At 44.2% G+C, this 20,975-nt stretch overlaps 1 protein-coding gene across 6 annotated transcripts in view; it reads left to right on the top strand.

The window, feature by feature from the left end:
• The window catches only part of LOC121180177 (nucleosome-remodeling factor subunit BPTF-like), a 44,163-nt gene that overhangs the window by 17,391 nt on the left and 5,797 nt on the right, over window positions 1-20,975 (top strand). For 5 of the 6 annotated variants that reach the window (XM_041035359.1, XM_041035358.1, XM_041035355.1 and 2 more), the window contains 20 exons: window positions 36-2,130; window positions 4,080-4,204; window positions 4,685-4,813; window positions 5,091-5,241; window positions 5,637-5,676; window positions 6,096-6,321; window positions 6,541-6,684; window positions 9,732-9,862; window positions 9,995-10,109; window positions 10,348-10,565; window positions 11,131-11,371; window positions 11,706-11,989; window positions 12,292-12,405; window positions 12,591-12,752; window positions 13,042-13,124; window positions 15,837-16,062; window positions 16,476-16,801; window positions 17,862-18,035; window positions 18,313-18,505; window positions 19,320-19,404. In XM_041035359.1, coding sequence (XP_040891293.1) covers window positions 36-2,130; window positions 4,080-4,204; window positions 4,685-4,813; window positions 5,091-5,241; window positions 5,637-5,676; window positions 6,096-6,321; window positions 6,541-6,684; window positions 9,732-9,862; window positions 9,995-10,109; window positions 10,348-10,565; window positions 11,131-11,371; window positions 11,706-11,989; window positions 12,292-12,405; window positions 12,591-12,752; window positions 13,042-13,124; window positions 15,837-16,062; window positions 16,476-16,801; window positions 17,862-18,035; window positions 18,313-18,505; window positions 19,320-19,404 — 5,262 coding nt within the window. The remainder of the gene's footprint in view (window positions 1-35; window positions 2,131-4,079; window positions 4,205-4,684; window positions 4,814-5,090; window positions 5,242-5,636; window positions 5,677-6,095; window positions 6,322-6,540; window positions 6,685-9,731; window positions 9,863-9,994; window positions 10,110-10,347; window positions 10,566-11,130; window positions 11,372-11,705; window positions 11,990-12,291; window positions 12,406-12,590; window positions 12,753-13,041; window positions 13,125-15,836; window positions 16,063-16,475; window positions 16,802-17,861; window positions 18,036-18,312; window positions 18,506-19,319; window positions 19,405-20,975) is intronic. The other variant, XM_041035356.1, reaches the window with a different exon arrangement.

Genomic DNA, 20,975 nt, shown 5'->3' with positions numbered 1-20,975 from the left:
GTGCAAGTTCAAATCTACATTAATTTCCTCTCCAGGGTCCAGGATTCAGGAGGATAAGGCTTCCATGAAGGAGGAGCCAACAGAGCGACCCTTTAACTACGATGTAGTGGATGTCAGCAAGGGCTTCCTCACCCGCATTGCCTACAAGAAGAAGGTCAAGTCCTCCAAGCTGGACGGCCTGCTGGAGCGCCGAGTGAAGCAGCACATTATTGAAGAGAAGCAGAGGCAGCATGCGCCTGCCTCCAAACCCCAGACTCCTACACCACTTTCATCCACTTCAGTCCCTGCTCTGAGCACTCCAATCCGGCCACGGTCACCACTCAAGCCCCATACTCTCGCTCAGACACAGCTCGTGCTGGGTGACACCGTGAAAGTGGAGGAGAAATCTTCCACAACACGAACTCCAGGGCCAGGAGAAGATGAAGGGGAGAGTCAGGCTGAACTGTCAAAAACTACAGAGGACATTCTCACTCCTCCTCTTCCTTCTCCTGACCTGGACTCCACACCCAAAGACAGTTGCAGTACAGGTACAGGTGGAGATTCAGCTTCACCACAAAACCAAACCACCTCCCTGCCCCAGGAACTGGAGGCAGACTTAGTGGAAAGGACTACGGGGCCAAAAGAAAATAATTCAGACATTTCAGGGCCAGAGGGTGTTAAACTGCCTGATGTAGAAGAAATAACAGCGCAGGGAACCCATAGCTCTTTAGAGCAACAAACAGCCAGTGTACCATCAGATGTTACCAAGGCTGCACATATTGAAAACACAGGGTCTGAGGTACCCAACTCAAAGTTGGACTCTGTAAGGACATCTACAAGCATTCTTGACCAAAAAAGTGGTCAAAACACATCTCCGTCTAAACCTGTACAGCAAAACCCAGAAACTTTTAGCTCAGCGCATTCAGGCACTGAGGAAAATGGCACGGGGCCAGAGGAGAACCAAGAAAATATGCAAGAAATTGGCCAGCATAGAACCGAAAGCATTAGCACTCCCAAGCCAGTTTCTCCTCTCCCTCAGGTAAATGGTAATGATGGCTTGGGGACTGAAAGCATGTTGAGTAACTCTGTAATGAGCTCAAATAATGGCGTGCTCACCAACAGCCCGCAGCCCAAGGTGAACAGCACCAGTAAAATTGAAGAACAAGGACTAGCTGTCTCGCTGAAGGACAGCACGCAGCAAAAGCCTCTGGTAAACGGGGATTTGGCGCCTGTTAGTGATAGTACAGAGATTGGGGTGAAAGAACCAAGCCTAGCTTCTAAGGTAGAGGTAGAAAGTAAGACAACGATAGCAGACCAGGACTACAGACCTCCGCTGAAGATAACAAGGCTGGAAAACAACATAGACGCACTTGGAAGTAACACTCAGAGCACTCTACAGCACAATAGCACATCACCATTTCAGTCTGTGGAGACCAAACCCAGCCCTGTGGTCAAGATCATCAGAATGGCACCCTCTCCTATACCTTCAGCGGAGGAGTCCAGTCTGAGTGACGACTTTACGGAGGAGAATAGTAACAGTGGGACGACAGAACCACTTAAGACCATCATCACCCAGGTAACCACAACCTCCACCACCACCACCACAACAGTAGTTTCCACAGAGATGACGATAGCCAACGCGCCATCAAATTCATCTGGGGAAATGGTGTCAACAACAGAAAGCAGCGCAGTGTCCACTCTCACAACCATGACCAAAACAACTGTGACCAAAATTTGTTCCCCCGGGCCCAATGGTCAGTCAGAGGACAGCCAGAGTGAAACTGTGACACAAGAACAAAGGACAATGCTCTTGGCCTCTGTCAGTAAGTCAACAACTGACACCAGTGGTAAAACCTCGGTAACCTCTGTTGCTGTGAGCCAAGAGGACTCTTCATCAACAAAGGGTCGCGTCCGCCTCCTCAAATTCTCCCGTACCAAGAAGACACGCTCAGATACGGCTCTTCCTTCTTACCGCAAGTTTGTCACCAAGAGCTGCCGCAAGAGTATTTTTGTACTGCCACATGACGACTTGAAAGTGCTGGCGAGGCGAGGCGGATTCCGCGAGGTGCCCGTGTTTAGCTACAATGCCAAGCCAGCCTTGGACATCTGGCCATATCCTTCACCCAGGCCCACGTTTGGCATCACCTGGAGGTAAGCTTGCTCTCTCTCTCTGTTTTTTCTCACTGAAGATTCTCACCCACGCAAACCACAAGCATTATCAAAAACAACATTCCATCCATGTTGTTATGGCCCTAACTGTAACAAGTGTCCCCCTTGTGCTCACTTTACACACAGCGATGCACCGTATTCATTGAAAAAGTCACTGGTTAAATAGCATTTATTTGATCTGCATGGTGAAATTCATCCTTCTCATTGGACCAAACTCAGCTGTTTCAGTGATCAGTGGGACTCGAGTTAAACCCAGGTAGCAAACCAGCCAGCATCTGCTTCAAGAGCAATGGCTGTTTGTCGTGTTTGTTATAGCTGAAACACATCGCTTTGTGTGGAGGTACAATAAAATACCAGATTAATCTCAAATACAGATGACATGCAAACACGGAAAGAAAAAGGGCAAAGATTTAAACTAAGGATCTTTTACCGTGACACGACAGGCCTTACACAAAGTTACTGTGAATATACTGTTTGAGACCCAGAACTTTAATCCAAATATAGGAGGGAAATTCCAATGCAGATAGCCCAAGTCTAATTTTTGATTAATTTTCAAATAGAACATAAGTTTTATTATTTGACAGTCAGACATGATTTGCATCTACTTACTCCCTTCATTAAAAACCATGCAATGGCAGCACAGCAAATTTACTTTTAATTAAAATTAAGGCAAGACTAGAATTCACTTATGCCATTATTTTATGAATGACCACTTCAGGGTAATATTGAAAAAAAAAAACTCAATCAGAGGACAAAATGATATGTGTGATATTTACAAAAAACCGTCAGGAGGCATAAGGACGATACTGTTTCTCTTCATTATTCACCTTCAGACCCTCTCCTGGTTTTGTCAGAGTGCTACATCCTGTTGATTTGTCGTTCATTATGTCTTCTCCCTCTCTGTCGTGACGTTTGTGCCTTTGGCCCTGAGAGATGTTGTGGCTCTGAGCCGGGTGTCACAAAGGGGCCTCTGGTTATTTTGACCGGACCTCTGAGTTCCGAAGCAGACATGAATCATCCAGCGGTCTGAGAAGTGTCAGGATGTTCACTTTGTGCAATGACCCAACCCTTCAACCCAGGAATATTTTCCCGCCTGTGGTCACACATGGGAAAAGGAATATCTACCAAACCCCATACAACACACTCAGCCTTGTGATGATCATGTTTTTGTCGATGTTCAAGATATTTTAAATGACCATATTCTAAGTGCCAAGTTCATTGCTGGCAGCCCCGGCTATAATGATGCACGGAAGGAATATTTCTTCCAAGATAAAACTGTAGGAAATTATTCACTGATGGATGATGTCCTGTCGTCTAATTCTACACTGAGAACAGTTTGTTACACCCAAAATAGTTTATTAAATTAAAAAGCACCAAATGAAATATGCACAGTCTTCCACTTTGAACTTTGGGACTTAAAACTGTTGTTTTATGTGCTTTTGTAATGAGAGATAATATCTTTTCCTCAATCAAATTAGCCTTTGCAAAGATTTATTAAAGATGGCAGCCAGTTGTTCTCTCTCTTTCATGGAAATGGTCATGAGGGGACAGCAACATCTCCAAAACCCTCAGTCTGTTTTTTACTCTGCCTCTTCCTGTTCCATGATCGTGCTGCAATGTGTTTTCTGTAATGCTGAGCGCCTCACTGGCTGTCAGTTGCGCTGCTCAAATGAACTGCATGACATCGGGCAGTGGGGAATGCCAGCAGCCCTTCCTTCAACCAGCTGTAGAACAACTGTTCTCTCTATCTTTCCAGTTTTCAGCAAAATGTACACAACAGACATTTGCTTTTATTTCGATGTAGTCGAATTTTTGTTTTGTTCCACAGGCGTGTACGTGCAAAGTTGTTAACAGCACATAATACTTGTATGGACAGTTGTTTACATGCAGCTATATCTGGCTAATACTTGAACCTCTGGGTTGTGGTATAGGTATCGCCTGCAGACTGTGAAGTCTCTGGCCGGTGTGAGTCTGATGCTAAGGCTCCTGTGGGCCTGTCTGAGATGGGACGACATGGCCGTCAAACCGTCTGCTGCTGTTGGCACCACTCGTACAGGTAGAACCCCCACCCCCCCCAATACCCTCCCAAATCATTGAATAAAGATGTCCTTCATTCTTTGAGAAAGGGAGAAAAACGCTCAACAAGTCTAATACTCAAAGAGGTGTTGTATGAAATCACCAAGCAGCCTTTGAGGATGGAATTAATTGTGTTGTTTGATATATAACAGATACATGCACACATAGATACTTTCTGCTTTATTATCTATATTCCCAGTTAATGAACTTTGATTTGTGTTGGGGGTGATGGTTCCAGCTGGTGTTCCCCGCCATCAAAAAAACCCCTTTCTTTCTTGTATTTACTCTTCTCCTTACCTTTATGTTGGCCCAAAGAAACACGCCAAAATGTCTGAAAAAGATGACCTTCGCTCTCATTTGGGTGTCACTGTTTTTATGTTGGAGTGCATTTCCTCCATCTTCTCGGGCTTTCCTCCTCATCACCATACCAATCCAGCCCTATCCCCACTCATTGCTACAGAGACGTCAGATACTGAAATCACCACCACAGAGATCATCAAGCGCCGTGACGTGGGGCCCTACGGCATTCGCTCAGAATACTGTATCCGCAAAATCATCTGCCCCCTCGGAGTGCCTGAGACCCCCAAAGGTAAGGTGCTTCTTCTGTTCCTCACACTGAAGAAAGGGTTGCACACCAATAAATGGAAGTTTTGGACTATCTAAACAGCACCATAATTAGAGCTGAGAAAACAAAGATGAATTCAGTCAGATGTTTCTGTGTCTGTCCATCAGTTGTATTGCTCTTTTTTTTTTTTTTAATTGCAGTTTTAAAAGATGGTAATGTTAATCTATTGCTGATAACAGAAATATCAATCTGACACAACATACTTCTTGTCTTTAATTTATTCATCTGTCCATCATCCCAGAAACCCACACCCCTCAGAGGAAGGGGTTGCGCTCCAGTGCCTTGCGCCCCAAGAAGCCCGAACCTGCCAAGCAGACAGGCCCAGTGGTGATTGAGACATGGGTGGCTGAGGAAGAGCTGGACCTCTGGGAGATCAGAGCCTTCTCAGAAAGGTCAGAGGGCAAAGGGTCACGACGGTCAAACATGTGTTGCCTACACCTGCCTTATAGGATGAATTATGCTATCTGTCAGAACAATGTATAAACATATCATACTGCATAGTCAGATATTATCAGGGGTGGAGATTAGTACTGACTCAATAGGTGGATGAGAATATTCTTCTAATGTGAAACTGTGATTTGTCTTGCTAAACTTGAAATGACTGCTTCAAAAGACACTTTAAGGCTGATGCTCAAACTTTTTTTTGACATTAACCTTATCCTCTCCTCATCATCACTTCTAATTTGTAAAAAAGTGTGAAAAGATTTTAGGCTATTTTTTTGAATATTTCTGTATGTCTGATTTTTGCTGTGTTTTAAATTCGATGGTTTCTTTTTTTCTTTTACAGGGTGGAGAAAGAGAAAGCTCAGGCAGCAGAGCAGGCCAAGGTAAGTGTGGTTTGGTTCAGTAAACTGTCTACTAAAAGTTCAATTGCTTCAAACACATATGTCTACATTTTAATGAAGACTATATAAGCAGGCCTTTAAAAAAACATTTTTCAAGTAGGGTTTGTGACTGATTTTTGTGGGAGGGAAAAGCTCAGGCGTAGCAGTCGGCAATATTCTATCACTGGGATTTATACACTTAACCTTTCTGAGCAATTACTACCAAAAACAACAGAAAATCAATTAATTAATGCTCATTTAGCCAGGCTGTAAACCTCCATTCATCTCAGTCTATGCTAGTCTTTACCACTGTAATACCTCATTTCTACACAATCGATTTTAAGTTTTTTGGCTTTTAGTTTCAATATTTCTGTCATTGGCTCCTATATTAATTGCACTGACCACCTCATTTACCATTTCAGAAACGGATGGAGCAGAAGCCAGGCTCAGTCACAGCTACTCCAACAGGGACTCCCACAGCATCTGCCTCCACACCCAAAGTCATTGTAGGTTCATTGTCAGGCCAGGGCACCCCCAGCACCAAGGTGGTACTATCCACCAAGATGGGCACCCCCGTCACATTCCAGCAGAACAAGAACTTCCAGCAGTCGTTTGCTACCTGGGTCAAGCAGGGTCAAAGCACACAAGGTACGTTAAAGAGGAGTGTAACTATTGGCATTCAAGGAACAGGAAGTCTGTTGTTTTTTCTATTTCATGTAATTGTGTTGTTCTCCTGTTTCATGTATGTGATTGCATGATCACCATCACCAGCGCCGCCATGGTTGTCATCATAGTTTATTAGAAATTGTGATATTACTGGATTGGCAGTAGTAAGTTGTCAATTTTTGTTTGCTTTATTGGGAGCAGGCACGGAGACCACTGTAGCTACATCCGGTGGGCACACCTTCCAGATTACGGGAACCTCAGTGGGTGGAAAGGTAGTGACCACCAAGCTGCCGCTGCCCGCCAACAGCAAGATCGTCACAGTCAACGTGCCAACTTCACAAGGAGGTAGGGCAGATTTTTAATAAGTCACACCTTTGAGGCAAACAGAGAGCACAAGTTACATTTATCCAGCTTAGACATTTCTTTCCATCCGCCACCATTCAGGTGTTTTCGTTTCTTCGCCTCGGACCCACAGCTGAGACTTTTCAAATGTGTCAAAGGAGCCAAATTAGATCTGGCTTGCTAATTGCATGGTATTGTGTAAGCAGTTTAGCCTGCCAACCACGCGCATGGCGCTCTAGAAGGACTGAGCCTGTCTTCAGTCATTTTTAAATGTTCCTGGTGCCAGCCACCGCAGGCCCAAATATTTTGAAATCTACAAATTAGACACAAATTAGACATTCCTCTGTCCTTGATTGCCACTGACAGTGAGCCAAGTACACAAGTAGACGATCATTTTCAGAACCCCACATCTTACAAGAACTATAGAGCTCAAGTGTTCAGAGGCTAGCCTCTATTAGACGCACTACTAAATACACTTCTTCTGAATCAGTCACACAGTTGTCACAGTCAGTTTTACTGTGGCCTTAATGCAGCAGGGTTTTCCTTTGCACGCTTAAAATTACCCATTACTTTTGAAGCACTTCATTTAGCCCAGTTCCAGACCTCAGAATCACATCCCACATCCCTGATTAGTTAAGCGTTTTTCCCATAGGTTTATTTTGCTGTTTCAGTTTGTCTTAAAGTAATGTTATGGGGGAAACCCTGAAACTAAATTAAATAATAGAATGAATTCGGGTTAAGGGTAATTCAAGGATGATGTGTGATTATCATTTGTGGTATCCATGGCTAACCATGAATTTAAAACTCTGTAATGTATTTTTTCTAATGATAGAAATGTAATTTAAAGCCATTACAGCAGCACAGAGAACTCTGGAGGCGTCAGGGCCTGGTGCTGGCCACTGTCTGAGTAAGAGAGGAAAAGGAGGAAATAAATGAAGACCGAACACTGCAAATGTAAAGCTGAGCTTAGCAATGCACAGCTATAATACTGGGCTTGTTCTTTAAGTAAGCCTTTTGTTCCATCTGGTTCCAGATTCCGTAGACGTGAAAGGTGCTACTATCTGAGAAGCAGCCAGTCGCTCGCTGTGTTTGTTTTGTGCTACTGTGGTAGCATGCTCTGCACCAACACCATTGTGGTGCCCATTATGTGCCAGCCTCATGAGTCAGCAGCTTAGTTTGGCGCGGTACATCATGTCTGGTTGTGTCTTGTCGGCATGGTAATCTAATAGAAAGCTGTTATTTTGGTTGGATGGTTTTGGGGATGGTAGAGTTGTGTAGTCTGGGGCTCTAAATCCAGACTGCGGATTCAAAATTGAGCTATCTTAAGTTTAGGTGCTTTGTAACGTTTTTTGAAACGTCAATATTGACACCACGGATGAGGCAACGGTTTGTACTGAGCGCCGCCTGACCTGTCTGTGGTCCTGTCATGTCATCACATGATGGATACTGCCTGACACTCGGTCGAGGTGGTCTGATAGGCTCCATTAAAGCCGCTGACAGCTCTCGTGTGGGTCACGTAGGTCAGATTCCATATTCACAAAATCGGTTATTTGACTAAATTCTGTGTACTGTCAAATTTTTTTTTTTTTTATTAAAATGCACCATTTCAAGCTGAAAATATTCCCCATTCCTCATTTGACACAACTACATGAAATAGTAATGGCTAACCTGGAAAATAAACAACGTTCTAAGCTGTATCCAGGTTTCTCTTGTGTAATATACACGTTCGGTCTGTACATTTTTAACTGAACAAACTAAAGAGATCTTAATTTTCAAACAAAAAAAATGAGCATCTCACTATACTGTAAATGTATTGTTTAATACATGCATGCACTGTATCACCAGATAAAGAGAATGATATTCACCCAGGATATGAAGAAAGTGACTTTTCTTACCTTTTGAAGTTAGCATGAAGGAGAAACTAAGTTCAGGTGGAGTGTAGCCATTTAATGGACATGTGTATTTATCCAGCATGACTGTTGGGCGCCCTGTTTGTTTTGGAAGGGCTTAAGGAAGTTAGGGAGGAAAACAAGTTTACCCTGAGGTCTGCTTCCCAGACAGGTAGCCCTCTATAGTGGGATTCCGTTTTTCTTTTTTTCCCCCTCCATGTTTTTTGAATAAAAGTATACCTCTCCACTCACCGGAGTCCCAACTCCCCGACCTCTCCAAACAGCCAGTCCATAGAAACAAGTGTTTGATGTGTGTGACCAGAGCAGCTACTCCCCAGGTCTTACGACCAGGTTTAACGTCCCTGTTTGAAGAGGGAAACCCTTGATGTATAGGTTTACCTGCTCGGTTGCGGTTGAAAAACCGCAGCAACAAGGCAGCAGGGGAAAAAGAGCAACGCTTTCTTGGTTTCCATTTCTGCCATCAGCTTCACGTGAGCTCATGAAGGCGCAGAGCCTGGGGAACAAATATGAAACGCTCCCTTTGTCAGATTAAAGTTTAAAAAAAAAAAAAAAAAAAGCAGGATCTGAATTCATGCATAATTTATGAGGGGGTTCAGATATGTTGGGGGAAACCCAACTAAGCTTTCAGTGAGCCTTTGAAGATTTTGTTTACCTGCTCAACTAATATTTACCATCGCTGTGATCAAAAGCTGGCCATCAAGCACGGAGAGAAGCCCACAAATAATGTATTGAGTTTTGTCAGTGTAGGACCTCTGTACAGCTGCTCACTTGCAAACATTGTAATTGTATTAGAGATGTTTGAGCATTTTAAAATCTGCTGGTGTTTGATGTAATAAAAGGCAGGCATTTGACAAATAAACATCATGATCACTAAAAATAAGAGTTGACAAGCAGGATACATTACAGAATTGTATCATTAAACTACAAAACTATATAAATTGTCCCTTCACTCTTACTTTAAACCACATCTTCCTCTATGCCATTTTATGTCATTGCTCAAAATATTTCTCCTTCTTGTATCTTCCCTCCAGTTACGAGTTAATCTTACTCAATAATTAAAATTGACAGATTGCTCCCCGGAAACCTGTGTCTTCACCGCACCCCTCTCCTTGTGTCTTTTTGTTCTCTCTTGTATTGCAGGTGTGGTCCAGCAGAAAGTGTTGGGTATCATCCCATCCAGCACAGCGGGTGGTGCCCAGACCTACACCACATTCCAACCCCGCACTACCACACTCAACATCAGGCCCAACGCCCCAGGCTCCCAGCAACAGGTACATCTGCCTTCTTCACTGTTTTCTAAACTTTATTTACTAAACTTAACTTTTTTTGCTAGGATCTGACAGTTTAGGGAAAAGCCCGGTGGAATAATCACTAGTAACATCTTGATGAAAATACCCATCTAGGTTCTGGCAGCTGGTGGTCAGATCCGTCCAGGAATGACAGTGATCCGAACCCCGATCCAGCAGACAGGACCCATGGGAAAGACAATACTTCGAACACCCCTTGTGGTCCAGCAAGGTAATGTACTCCTCATGAGAGTTTTATTGCTTTTTATTTGAACAAAGAGCAACTCAGCCTCAAAGAATAACTGAACCCTGGCAGCAAATGTAGCAACGACTTAAACTGTTTCATCCTCTCTCTGTAAGTCAGTATGTCTGTGTATTGGTGCTTTCCAGCCTCTCCCTAAAGTGGTGAGACTCTATGGCTACATGTGTACTGCCTGTGTGTTAAAATTTGCCACACCTCTCTCGTCCAGGTCAGGGTGGCCAGCAAGTAGTGACGCAGATCATTCGAGGTCAGGCAGTTTCCACGGCAATATCCGGTGCCAGCCCTGTTGCCACGGTCACTGGCCAGGGGGCGGCCAGCCCCACCGCAGCAGGACAGGCTGCGGGCCAAACACCACCCGGCACCCCACGGGCTCAAGGGCAAGGCCAGGTTAAACTCACCCTGGCACAGCTCACCCAGCTCACACAGGTTGGTGAAGGGTCACCTCCCAAATAGCAATGAAATCTGATAAAGGATACAATGGCCTGCAGGTTTTTAGTCAGTTTATTTAGGTGTATCAGTCATATACAGTACGAAAGGTATTGAAAGGATAAATATTGCATTGGTCTGTACACATTATTTCTCTGTACATGTTTTTCTCTAATTAAAGCAAGAGCAAAAACGTTTAAACGGGTATGGTAAGTATTCAAATTCACAGATTGATCATGTATAAATCTGAACTAACAGATTTTTTTGTTCCATTGTCAAAGGATGATCATAAACTATGCCAACACCCTTGTCTTCATAGAAATTTAAAATGATCTTGTATGAACTCTACTACAGGAGCTCAGTTTAAAATTTGACAGAAGGAATGTGCTTTTGATGGCATCATCCCAGTACCACATATAAAGTTTTTATTGGTCTTGGTCTTTGCACCCCCATACCAGCAAAAGTTCATGACCCAGCTCAAGTTCTCTAAGAAGACGAAGTGAAGCTTAGAAAACTTCACATCCACCTACTAACATGCTTCTTCTCCCTGCCCTGCCTCCCGTAGAAGCAGCAGGCGGGGTCAGGTGTGGATCGGCAGGCTGGTGTCAGCGGTGCCCAGCAGGCTCTGACAGTGATGGTTCAGGGCCAGGGACAGACCACTGGCCAGCTGCAGGCCATACCTCCCGGGGTGACCGTCATCCCAGGGCCCGGGCAGCAGCTCATGCAGGCAGCATTGCCCAATGGCCAGGTGCAGCGCTTCCTCTTCACCCCCTTGGCCTCAGCTGCCACACCCACATCAAGCACAGGTATAACACAAAATAAGCAAGGATCACCTGACAGGTATCCATTTTAGGACCAAGCAGTTTTATATCCAGCTGCCCACAAACTTTGAATCAAACAACTGAAAACAAATATGAATCATTAAATGTGAATTTTATGTGTGTCTACTGGACGACTTGCAGTTAACAGAAAATCTCCATGAGGCCCAGTGCTAACTAATTTTAGAGCAGTATCTAGCAAGCTCAATTTGTGACATTTTGCATTTTAAAAATTATAAAACCTCCAGATTAAGACATGTTTACGTTCGCTCGCTCATCTCTAAACCCTTTCTTTCTGCTCTTTCCCTCCCTCTCTCTCCAGCCACTACAGTTCCTGGTCAGCCCAACTCCACCTCCACCAAAACCCCAGCCCAGCCTGCCCAGCAGGCAGCAGCCCCCGTCCAGGCAGGGGCGCCTCCACTGGCCACCACCAGCAGTCCCACTTCGGCCACCCCTCAGGGCCAGCTGCCCCCTCAGACGCAGGCCCACATGCCCATCCAGTCACCCACCTCGCTGCAGGTTAAAACACAGGGAGGAACTGCCCAGCTGCAGCTGCAGCAAACGCCTCAGCTCATCAGCATGCCAGGACTGCAGCAGCAGGTACAGGTAGGATTAACACAGACACAGAGTGATTGGCAAATCAGCCACTGAGCACTGCAGGTGAAGCTGCACAGTGTATTGGGCAATGTAACTAGCTCTGTAGTAGTAGTGCTCAAAAAAGTTCTTACTGCTCCAACTGCTAAACCCAGATCATACTGTGAACTGCTAATTTAATCAGCAGCAGCAACATGTCCTATGATGTACCGGACAGTGTGACCTAACCATCTAAATAAATGCTTTATATAAATGTACAAGCCAAACCGTGATTTTCTTGTCCGCTCTGTGTATCTTCTGTGTCGTGTGTGCAGGTGCTGGCCCAGCTGCAGGCCCAGCAGGGTGGAGGCTCTCTGCCACAGCACATCAAACTGCAGCTTCCTATCCAGATACAACAGACCGGGACCACCTCAGCTCAGGGAGGACAGGTAGTGCAGCAAACCTAACTTATATGACTTTTATAAAGCCTCGCTAAAGGAGTTTGATCACGGTGAAAAACTGAATTCTGCCCCTTCTGCTACTACCCCACATCTGTAACGGTGTAACTTTAAATTATAGGAATCCAGCTTTATTTATGACATGAATTGATTATCGCACTGTGCCGTCTGCACAGATTGGAAACGTGGTGACCATCCAGGCAGCTTCTGTCCAGGAGCAGCTGCAGAGGATCCAGCAGCTCAGAGAGCAACAACAGCAGAAGAAGAGACAAGCTGCGGAGGCCAAGAGAGAGCAGGCCCTCAACTCAGCCAGCCAGAGCGACATCATTCAGAAACAGGTGTGTACGTGAGTGTGCGTGCGCTCAGGAAGCCATTGTAGCCAGGTCATCCATCTCAGTCCACAGCTCTCTGTCTCTCTGCCATCCGTACATAAACAGTCACCATCCTCCAACCACCAACCCTCCACTCAGACTGGGTTTATTTTTACAGCTCTGCCCCTGTCTCTGTTTGTTGGGCTTAATGTGGCCAGTGCTACTGTGTGTATGTGTTTTTACCTGTCTCTGTGTGTATTTACTATACTATTACATGTGTTCACTAACTAAATATCTTTTGCATCGTGTGCTTTAGGTGGTGATGAAACAAAACGCTGTGATCGAGCACCTGAAGCAGAAGAAAACCATGACGCCTGCAGAGAGAGAAGAGAACCAGAGGTTTGTGTCCCGGATCTGTTTATGAGTGTGTGAAAGTACAGGTGTGATATTTTGGTTGTATTCAGAGGTGTCATTTTGGAAAGCAAGAGGTTTATGCTGAAGGGTTAGACACTCCTCACCAATCAGGCTAAACCCACTGTGGCAACATGTTTTTGAAGCAGCAAACAATAATAGCATAGGAAAGCTGTTTTGGGTCATTGTCTGTGGGACAGTCCTGCATCTTTGAGTTGACGCCTTCTTACGTGTCCATGTTCTGATCGTATAAAGCTGTAACCTCACCACTTAGGCCGTCTACATGCTATCCTCTCCTCTCCGTTTGACTTTGATTCAGCACCACACTGGGAGGTACTACACAGCATGGGAACTTTTGGGTGTGTAACCACCAACAGCTGCGTGTCCTCACTGTGACCCTACACGCACGAACACAAAGACAAATCCATTTATAAATGAGAGGAGTTGTACAATAAAATCACACAGAGCCCTAACAGTCCCTTCACTGATTTGCAGGGATGCAGCAAGTTAACTTTTATAACAAACAATCTTTCCATTTGTCATATTTATTACTTCATCACCAGTACTACTGTAGGTATACTGACACTGTTTTATCAAGAGCCAGGTGTTCTTTTCAGTGGAGCAGGTACTGTAGTTTCCAAGAGACAGTTTGAAGACCCCAGTTTGGCGTCTTAATTGTACAGATGTTTTGTTACTTCACTTTTACCATAAAGTTCCTGTTTTATTCTGTAAGAATCAGGACAGCTGCTACTTCTATAAACATCTAAGTAAAATGTATGAAATCAGATTCAGTAGTAGAATGTTTAGAAGGTCTCGCTCCCTCCTTCCCTCCCTTCTCATATGCTGTAGATGGATTATACTCTGACCTACAGTTGACTCTGACAGCCCCGTGTTTATGTCCACAGACGGTGTGTCAACACTGTGCCCATTCACACAGACCTGAAATACCAAACCCAGACTACCGTGACATCACCGCAGCTGCCCTGTCTGTTGCCTGTCTCTCTGCTTACTTTCTGTCCTTTTTCCATTTCTTCACATCATCCCTTTCTCTCGCTTTTCCTTCAAAACATCGATTCTGTCAGTAATAACCCGGAACTCTTGACATCAGCTTTGTTTGCGCGTCATGTTTCATTAGTCTCGTCCACGTTCACGCTGATTGGCAGTGTGTTCTTCAGCCCACGCTGCAGGACCCCTGGCCCATCTTTGACCTCGGCAGCCATGGATGTGTTTGTGTGTCATTCGCACAAACATGTGCTGAATGAGGCATTCTGAACGATTTTCAATCTCAGTCGTGAATGTTAGCGAACACAAGTGAACATATTGTAGACGTGGAGCCATAAATTATCTAGATTAACATATGCTGACATGCTGTTTTGACAAAATGTTTGCAGTGGAGATGGTTTTTATCTCCATCTGGATCTCCCAGATTTTTTTTTTCTTCGTGATTTCTTAATATTTGTTGTATTTCCTTTTGATTTCCAGAAAGTTATATCATCACACAGTATAGGACAGCCCTGAATCCCGCTTACATGGTTTAATTTGCTTTAATTTGTGTGTATGACCTTTCTTCCTCCCTTTCCCATGTTTACAAGAGCAGTGTGGCTTCCCAGTCATCCTCTATCTGTCCATCTCTCACCATACTTCTCATCCAGCTCTGAGCTCCACTCCCTGCTACTTAAAAGAGCACAAATAAACACACCCCCGCAAACATCTGTAAGGCCTGTGGCCCAGTAGCACAACTAAGGGACAAGAAATGATGACGCAATTGTTTCTAATTTTCATCACTTTATCGTTTTTATCAAGTAGCCACGGCAGGTTCAGGATTTCAAAAGGTTATGGTTTGATTGGTGTGTGATTCATCTGTCATGCAGAAAGTGTTCACACTCAAGTTTTTTGGAAGCTGAAAGCATCTACCCCCCGAAGCAAGCAGTTTGTTTTTCCAAGATTTTGTTTTCTATTATTTATTTATTTATTTGCGTTTAGCTCTTATTTGACAGTTCACGGTGGAGAACGGAAAGATTCAGAGCCAGATAGGGATGGGATACAAGAAAAGTTCAGAACCAGAGTCAAACCCAGGACTTTGTAGTTACACAGCTTATACAACTGAGCCCCCAGAATGCCTCAAGGACTTTTGCTGAGAGAAATGCTCTCATTGTTCATTGGCACGCACTGCCGTTTCTTACATGTGGAAAGTTTAGATGTTCACATTTTTGAAGCAGCCAATCGTAATGCAGGTTGTACTTTCTTCAAACATTGAAGCATTGTTTGGACTAATATTCGCCTCTTTCCCACTGGTGTTTCAGAGGGATAAATTTCTTCCTCTGTGACTTTGACTTTATAGGCTTTCTGAATTCAAGATTCAGATATGTGATAATCCTCTCCCTCCCTGCTCTTTTATCCTTCACCTCTCTCAGCAGGAGTATTATTTGTCTTTTATTCCCTTAAAATACCCTTAATGGGCTACAGCCCTATTTCACTTGGGTCCTCATTATATTCAAAAGGTCTGTTTCTTGAGCTGTGTTTTTAGGTTTGACTTGGATTTTTTTTCTACTGAATTCAAGGGGCAGTTCATTCTCAATAGACAGTGCTTTACTATTCTGCACAATATACATTTATGATCCACTTTCAAAAGGTCAGGAGGATAAAAATCTGTGATTAAGTCCTCTCTCAGTTTCCCTTCTCCCTTTTGTGTCTGTCCAGGATGATCGTATGCAACCAGGTGATGAAGTACATTCTGGACCGGATAGACAAGGATGAGAGGCAGGCGGCCAAGAGGAGGAAGAAGGAGGAGGTGGTGGAGGCGAAAAGGAGGTTGGCCAATGCCAGCAAGCTCTCCTCGCTCCTTTACCGGCACAAAGAGAGCCTCAAGATGGAGATCCTGAAGAAGCGAGCGCTTCTCGACAAGGAGCTGCAGCTAGAGGCCCAGGTATATGGGGGGAGGGAGGGACATGCAGAAAATGGGAACACTTCTATATGTCATTCAAACATTCAAATATTATCCAAATTTTACATTTTCAAAACAAGGAGCAGGGTTCCCACACATGCAGGAAAACCTGGAGACTTTTAGTTTTCCAGTCTTGCAAAACACATGAAAAATCGTCTTCTCCTTCTTAGATCTGCGCAGCAGCTAGCAGCTGATGCTCAGGGACCAGATTAAGTTAGAACGGCAAGGGTGAGAGTATACGGACTGCTCTTGGTCGTGTTTTGAAATGCTTTGAACAGCTCTGAAGCTGTGGGTTAATTCACATCAGATTGTTGAAGACACACAATCTGACTTCAGCTTATAAAGGCACTCTCTGCTTGTTTTAACACCATCTGTCCTGACATTACACCCCTCAGGAGGAACTAAAACGGGACCTGTTGCGAATGCGGAGGGAGAAGGAGAGGGCTCAGGCTGCAGCCCAGCAGGCAGCCCAGGCCGCAGCTGCGGCAGCGGCCCACAACCAGCAGCAACACGCCCTGGCACACTCACATGGCATCGCTGCTCAGCACCAACTCACCACGACAGTCACCTCCACGCACAAGAGGAAACGGGAGGAGGAGAGGGAGACTGCAACGTCAGCGAAGTCCAAGAAGAAGAAGATGATCTCGACGACGAATACCAAGGAGAGCAAGAAGGACACCAAGCTCTACTGCATCTGCAAAACGCCTTATGACGAGACCAAGTATGATCATGCACACTTTGAATACTCACCTGAAATACTGTATTTTCTAAGGGGGAAACATGAGTGAGAGCAGCAGACACTAAACACAGTTTCAAACAAAAAAAATCCTGAAGAGGCAAAAAAAAGAATTTTTAAACCCAGGTAGTTTTCCAGGATCCTTTAGCTCCCATTTTGGTTCCTGGATCTAAATTCTTGAATCCCAAATTCCCAGCTCCTGAGGTTATGCTTTCCAATAGTCAAGAAACCACTGGGTTGCAGTCGAACACGAGCCTCAAGACAGCAACATGTGTAGCGAGTTCAAGCCGTGGTTATAGAGTCAATATTAGGACAAGGGATGGAATTTTGTTATAAAGTTATTGATGTTTACACATCAGTTTTGTTGCTGATTTTCCAGATGAGTCTAAAAAGAAAACAAGGGAAACCAGGACTTGACCATGACTGAGGTCACATACTTAAGGAAAAAAAACAAACACACACCTAACAAATCCATGCATCTTTCCTTTCTGCAATTTTCTCTCTCATTTTCCACTGTATCCCTTTTTCCCAACATCCTTTCATGTGTCACACAAACTCATCTCAAACAAAGACATCTCTTTTTAATGCATTATCTAATTTGCCTAATCTGCACAGGTTAAAGAGACTTGTAATTCCAGTCTATACCCGCATCACACTCGTTTAGAGAGTTTAATCCAGTGCATATAAGATTTTGTAGGTCCACACAACAAGTGTCACGCTGTGGTGAGTCCACATCAAAACATACAGTAGCTTTGAGTCATTGTTGCTCTGTCAGAGGACATCATGTGTCATCGCTCTCATTGGCCAGTTACAGTCACTAATCTTTAAAAAGTTAACACCTTTCACTGTTTAACAAAGAAATCATTAAATGAGACCCAGTGTGGATCAGACGTTTTCTTTCCGACCTTAATCATAGCAGCCTATTTGTAAAAAACATAACACAGTTTTGTATATTTTAAAAAGCATGATAAAGTACATTGTAGACCAGTCGGTGTCCACTATGAGACATTAGTGACAACACCTTTGTGTCTTGTTCTCTCTGAAGGTTCTACATCGGCTGCGACCTTTGTACCAACTGGTATCATGGCGACTGTGTAGGCATCACAGAGAAGGAGGCCAAGAAAATGGATGACTACATCTGTGTGGAGTGCAAACGGGGCCAGGAGGGCAGCACAGAGGAGTTGTACTGCATCTGTCAGACACCATACGACGAGTCCCAGTAAGCAGTCGCAGTGTGTGTGCTGGTTGTAGCACTACAAAGTAGTTAAAGTAAACAACAAAGAGTTGGCCAGAAGGAAGTAGCACTTAAAAACTGTCAGAAACTGACAGAAAACTGGTCTGTCATATAAACTGGTCTTATACGGTTCCTCCATTAGCTAAACAACTTTGATAGATCAAAGAAATTCACAAATTAGGGCTGTTTAGCTTTGCTAGCCTCACTACACTTCACCAATCACCCGATCACAAGTCAAAGTCAGTGCCTCCTGTCTTCCCAGGTTCTACATCGGCTGTGATCGGTGTCAAAACTGGTACCACGGTCGCTGTGTGGGCATCCTGCAGAGCGAGGCCAACCACATCGACGAGTACGTGTGCCCGCAGTGTCAGTCGACAGAGGACGCCATGACGGTCTTCACTCCGCTCACTGACAAAGACTACGAGGGTCTGCGGAGAATCCTGCGTTCCTTACAGGTAAACAGAAGACACACATTACATTAGAGCACAGGCTTACGCGTGTGCTACATACAGAGATGCAGTGGTGAATGAAATAGTAAAACAAAAATGCCACAGAGGTTCATTATAATCATAAGGCAAAGACTCACCAGTATAGACAAAAATCTGTAATATTATCCCACAAGGATTTGAAAAGATCATTTAATTTAGTCCCTTTCACTTATCTGGCATCGCAAGTGTAAAGTGATGTTTTCCTGGACAGAAGCACACAAACATTCTGCACACCCAAAAAGCTGAATGAAACCTCCTTGTACCAGATACAGTGCAGGTACACAAACTCTCTCAGCACTAGCTGAAGCAGCAGTAACACTGCAGTGGTCTTTTTATTACCAGCGATAGACCGAACACTAACACAGCTCCTTGTCGCCCCACTACAGCGTAAGAGCAGCAAACAAAAGTCCTCTGTGTGCCTCTTATCTGATGGCTTCGGCTCCCCAGAGCGCTGCTTGGACAGCTGCCTGGCCTCAGCATTTTTTTTTTTTTTTTTTTTGCTTCCCTTTCTTTTCTCTTCCTCCTCCTCCTCCTACATCTTCTCCTCTCATTTTCTCCTCCTCTATCCAGTGCTCTGTGTGTACGTGAGAGTGAGAGAGATAGAGTGGGGAAGAGAGCAAGAGGGAACATCTGTGTTGACCCACCTGCTTCCAGTGTCATTTTCATGGTGCTGTTTATTTTTCTTCATTGGTTTCAGCTTTCTCAAGTGTCTTGTCTATCTCCCTCTCTCTCCCTCTTTCTCTCTCTCTCTCTCTCGTTTCGGGCCCTCCCTCCTCTGAAGGCACATAAAATGGCGTGGCCGTTCCTGGAGCCAGTGGATACAAATGACGCCCCGGACTACTACAGGGTCATCAAGGAACCAATGGGTGAGTGGAGGAAACGTGGAAAGGTCTTGTCCACAGAGCACACATAACCACAATAGTGAATATTGACGACGACGTTTGTAATTGAATGTTTCCCAGCTGACATATCTCCAGCAATATTTGGGAATGGGAACTCCATTCCCATTTGGGTGGGCACCTATTCTGGATCCAAGTCTGTTCTGTGTCGTTCAGGCCACTGAAGGCCTGTATTTGTGCACATTTTCAGTATATTTTTCTTACTTTCCTGCATTTGAGGTCTCCCCCTGCTCTTTTCTGAGTACTATCACTGACCCGCTCAGGAAGCCTTTTGAAATAAAATGCTTATCACTGAGGAAAATCTTGAAATCAAAATCATACAGATCTACCATTCAAAGGTTTTAGCTCATTTACTTAAAATTGCATGTGCTTAGGTGGCGGCAGTTTTCCGCAGCATACCATCAGTTTTAGAAGCTGACCAGTGAGCTTTTCCTACCTTGGTTTCTATTCATTTTTATCTGTGCTGTAGCTGCAGGTTAAAGTAGTTGAAAACCCACATGTTGGTATGTTTTGATTTGTTTTTTAGTGAAATACCAAGTATTTGGTATCTACTCAGATGTAAGAATGAGCTGCTTGTCTCTCTTTTGTGTCATCATTAATTGAATATCTCTGTGTTGTGACTGGTGGTTGAACAAAATGAGCAACCTTCACCTTGGGCTTTTGCAGATCTTTGTCACTTTTTTTCTGACATTTTACAGACAGGATACATGATTAATGGATTAATCAAAATAATATTAATTGGTAATGAAAATAGTAAAGTTGCAGCCCTAGATTATATTATACAAATAACTACTGGACTCAATACAAAACAGTTAAAGGAAAGCAGTGGTTCAGGCAATATTTTCTGAACGCAGAGCTCTTCCGACTTTAAACATCTTATCTTTTGTGGACTGGCCTTATTCATTTTAATGTCAGCCTACTTTTAGTTTAGCACTTTGTGGCTGTATAACACTGGAAAAAAACTTGGGAATCAGGAGACACTTAGTACTGAATAACTCAAAATGGTATTGGGATGAGTTCCCTATTCAGATTCAGTAGATAAAGTTGCCTCAGTAGTGCAGTTTTCATTTTGTAACTGTTTTAGGCATTGCAAGTAACACCCAGTCTCTATATCTTCAACATTAAAACACAGCCGCCAGGAGGCCAGCAGGGAGGAAGCCCTCCAACTCAGATCAAACCGGCCATGTAAACGGGGACTTTCGTCAACAGGGCCTTTTTGAACTTCCACACAAACAAACCGTTAATGAGCTGGTCCGGGTCTGCCGGGATCTCTGTGGAAAGGGACCAGCCCCACACTCAGCTCCTGTTGGCCTGGTCCTGGAAACTCTAGTCCTCCCCTCTCACTTCCACCACAAGAAAAAGACCCTGTTGATTTTCAAAAAAAAAAAAAGAGCATTTGGCCGCTGTAGCTGCAGCCGTTGGTAGTTTTTGGAGGGTTTTGAGATGAAATCTGATGACAGAGAAGAAGGAGGTCTTTGATATTGACCACGAGGTTTGTAAGCCCCATGGCCAGCTGGGTGGGGGTTAAGGAGGTTAAG

This window comes from Toxotes jaculatrix, chromosome 4 (assembly GCF_017976425.1).
Source record: "Toxotes jaculatrix isolate fToxJac2 chromosome 4, fToxJac2.pri, whole genome shotgun sequence".
NCBI classification, from domain to species: domain Eukaryota; kingdom Metazoa; phylum Chordata; class Actinopteri; family Toxotidae; genus Toxotes; species Toxotes jaculatrix.
Note: the sequence above shows the minus strand (reverse complement) of the source record. Positions and strands in the feature narration are given on the sequence as shown.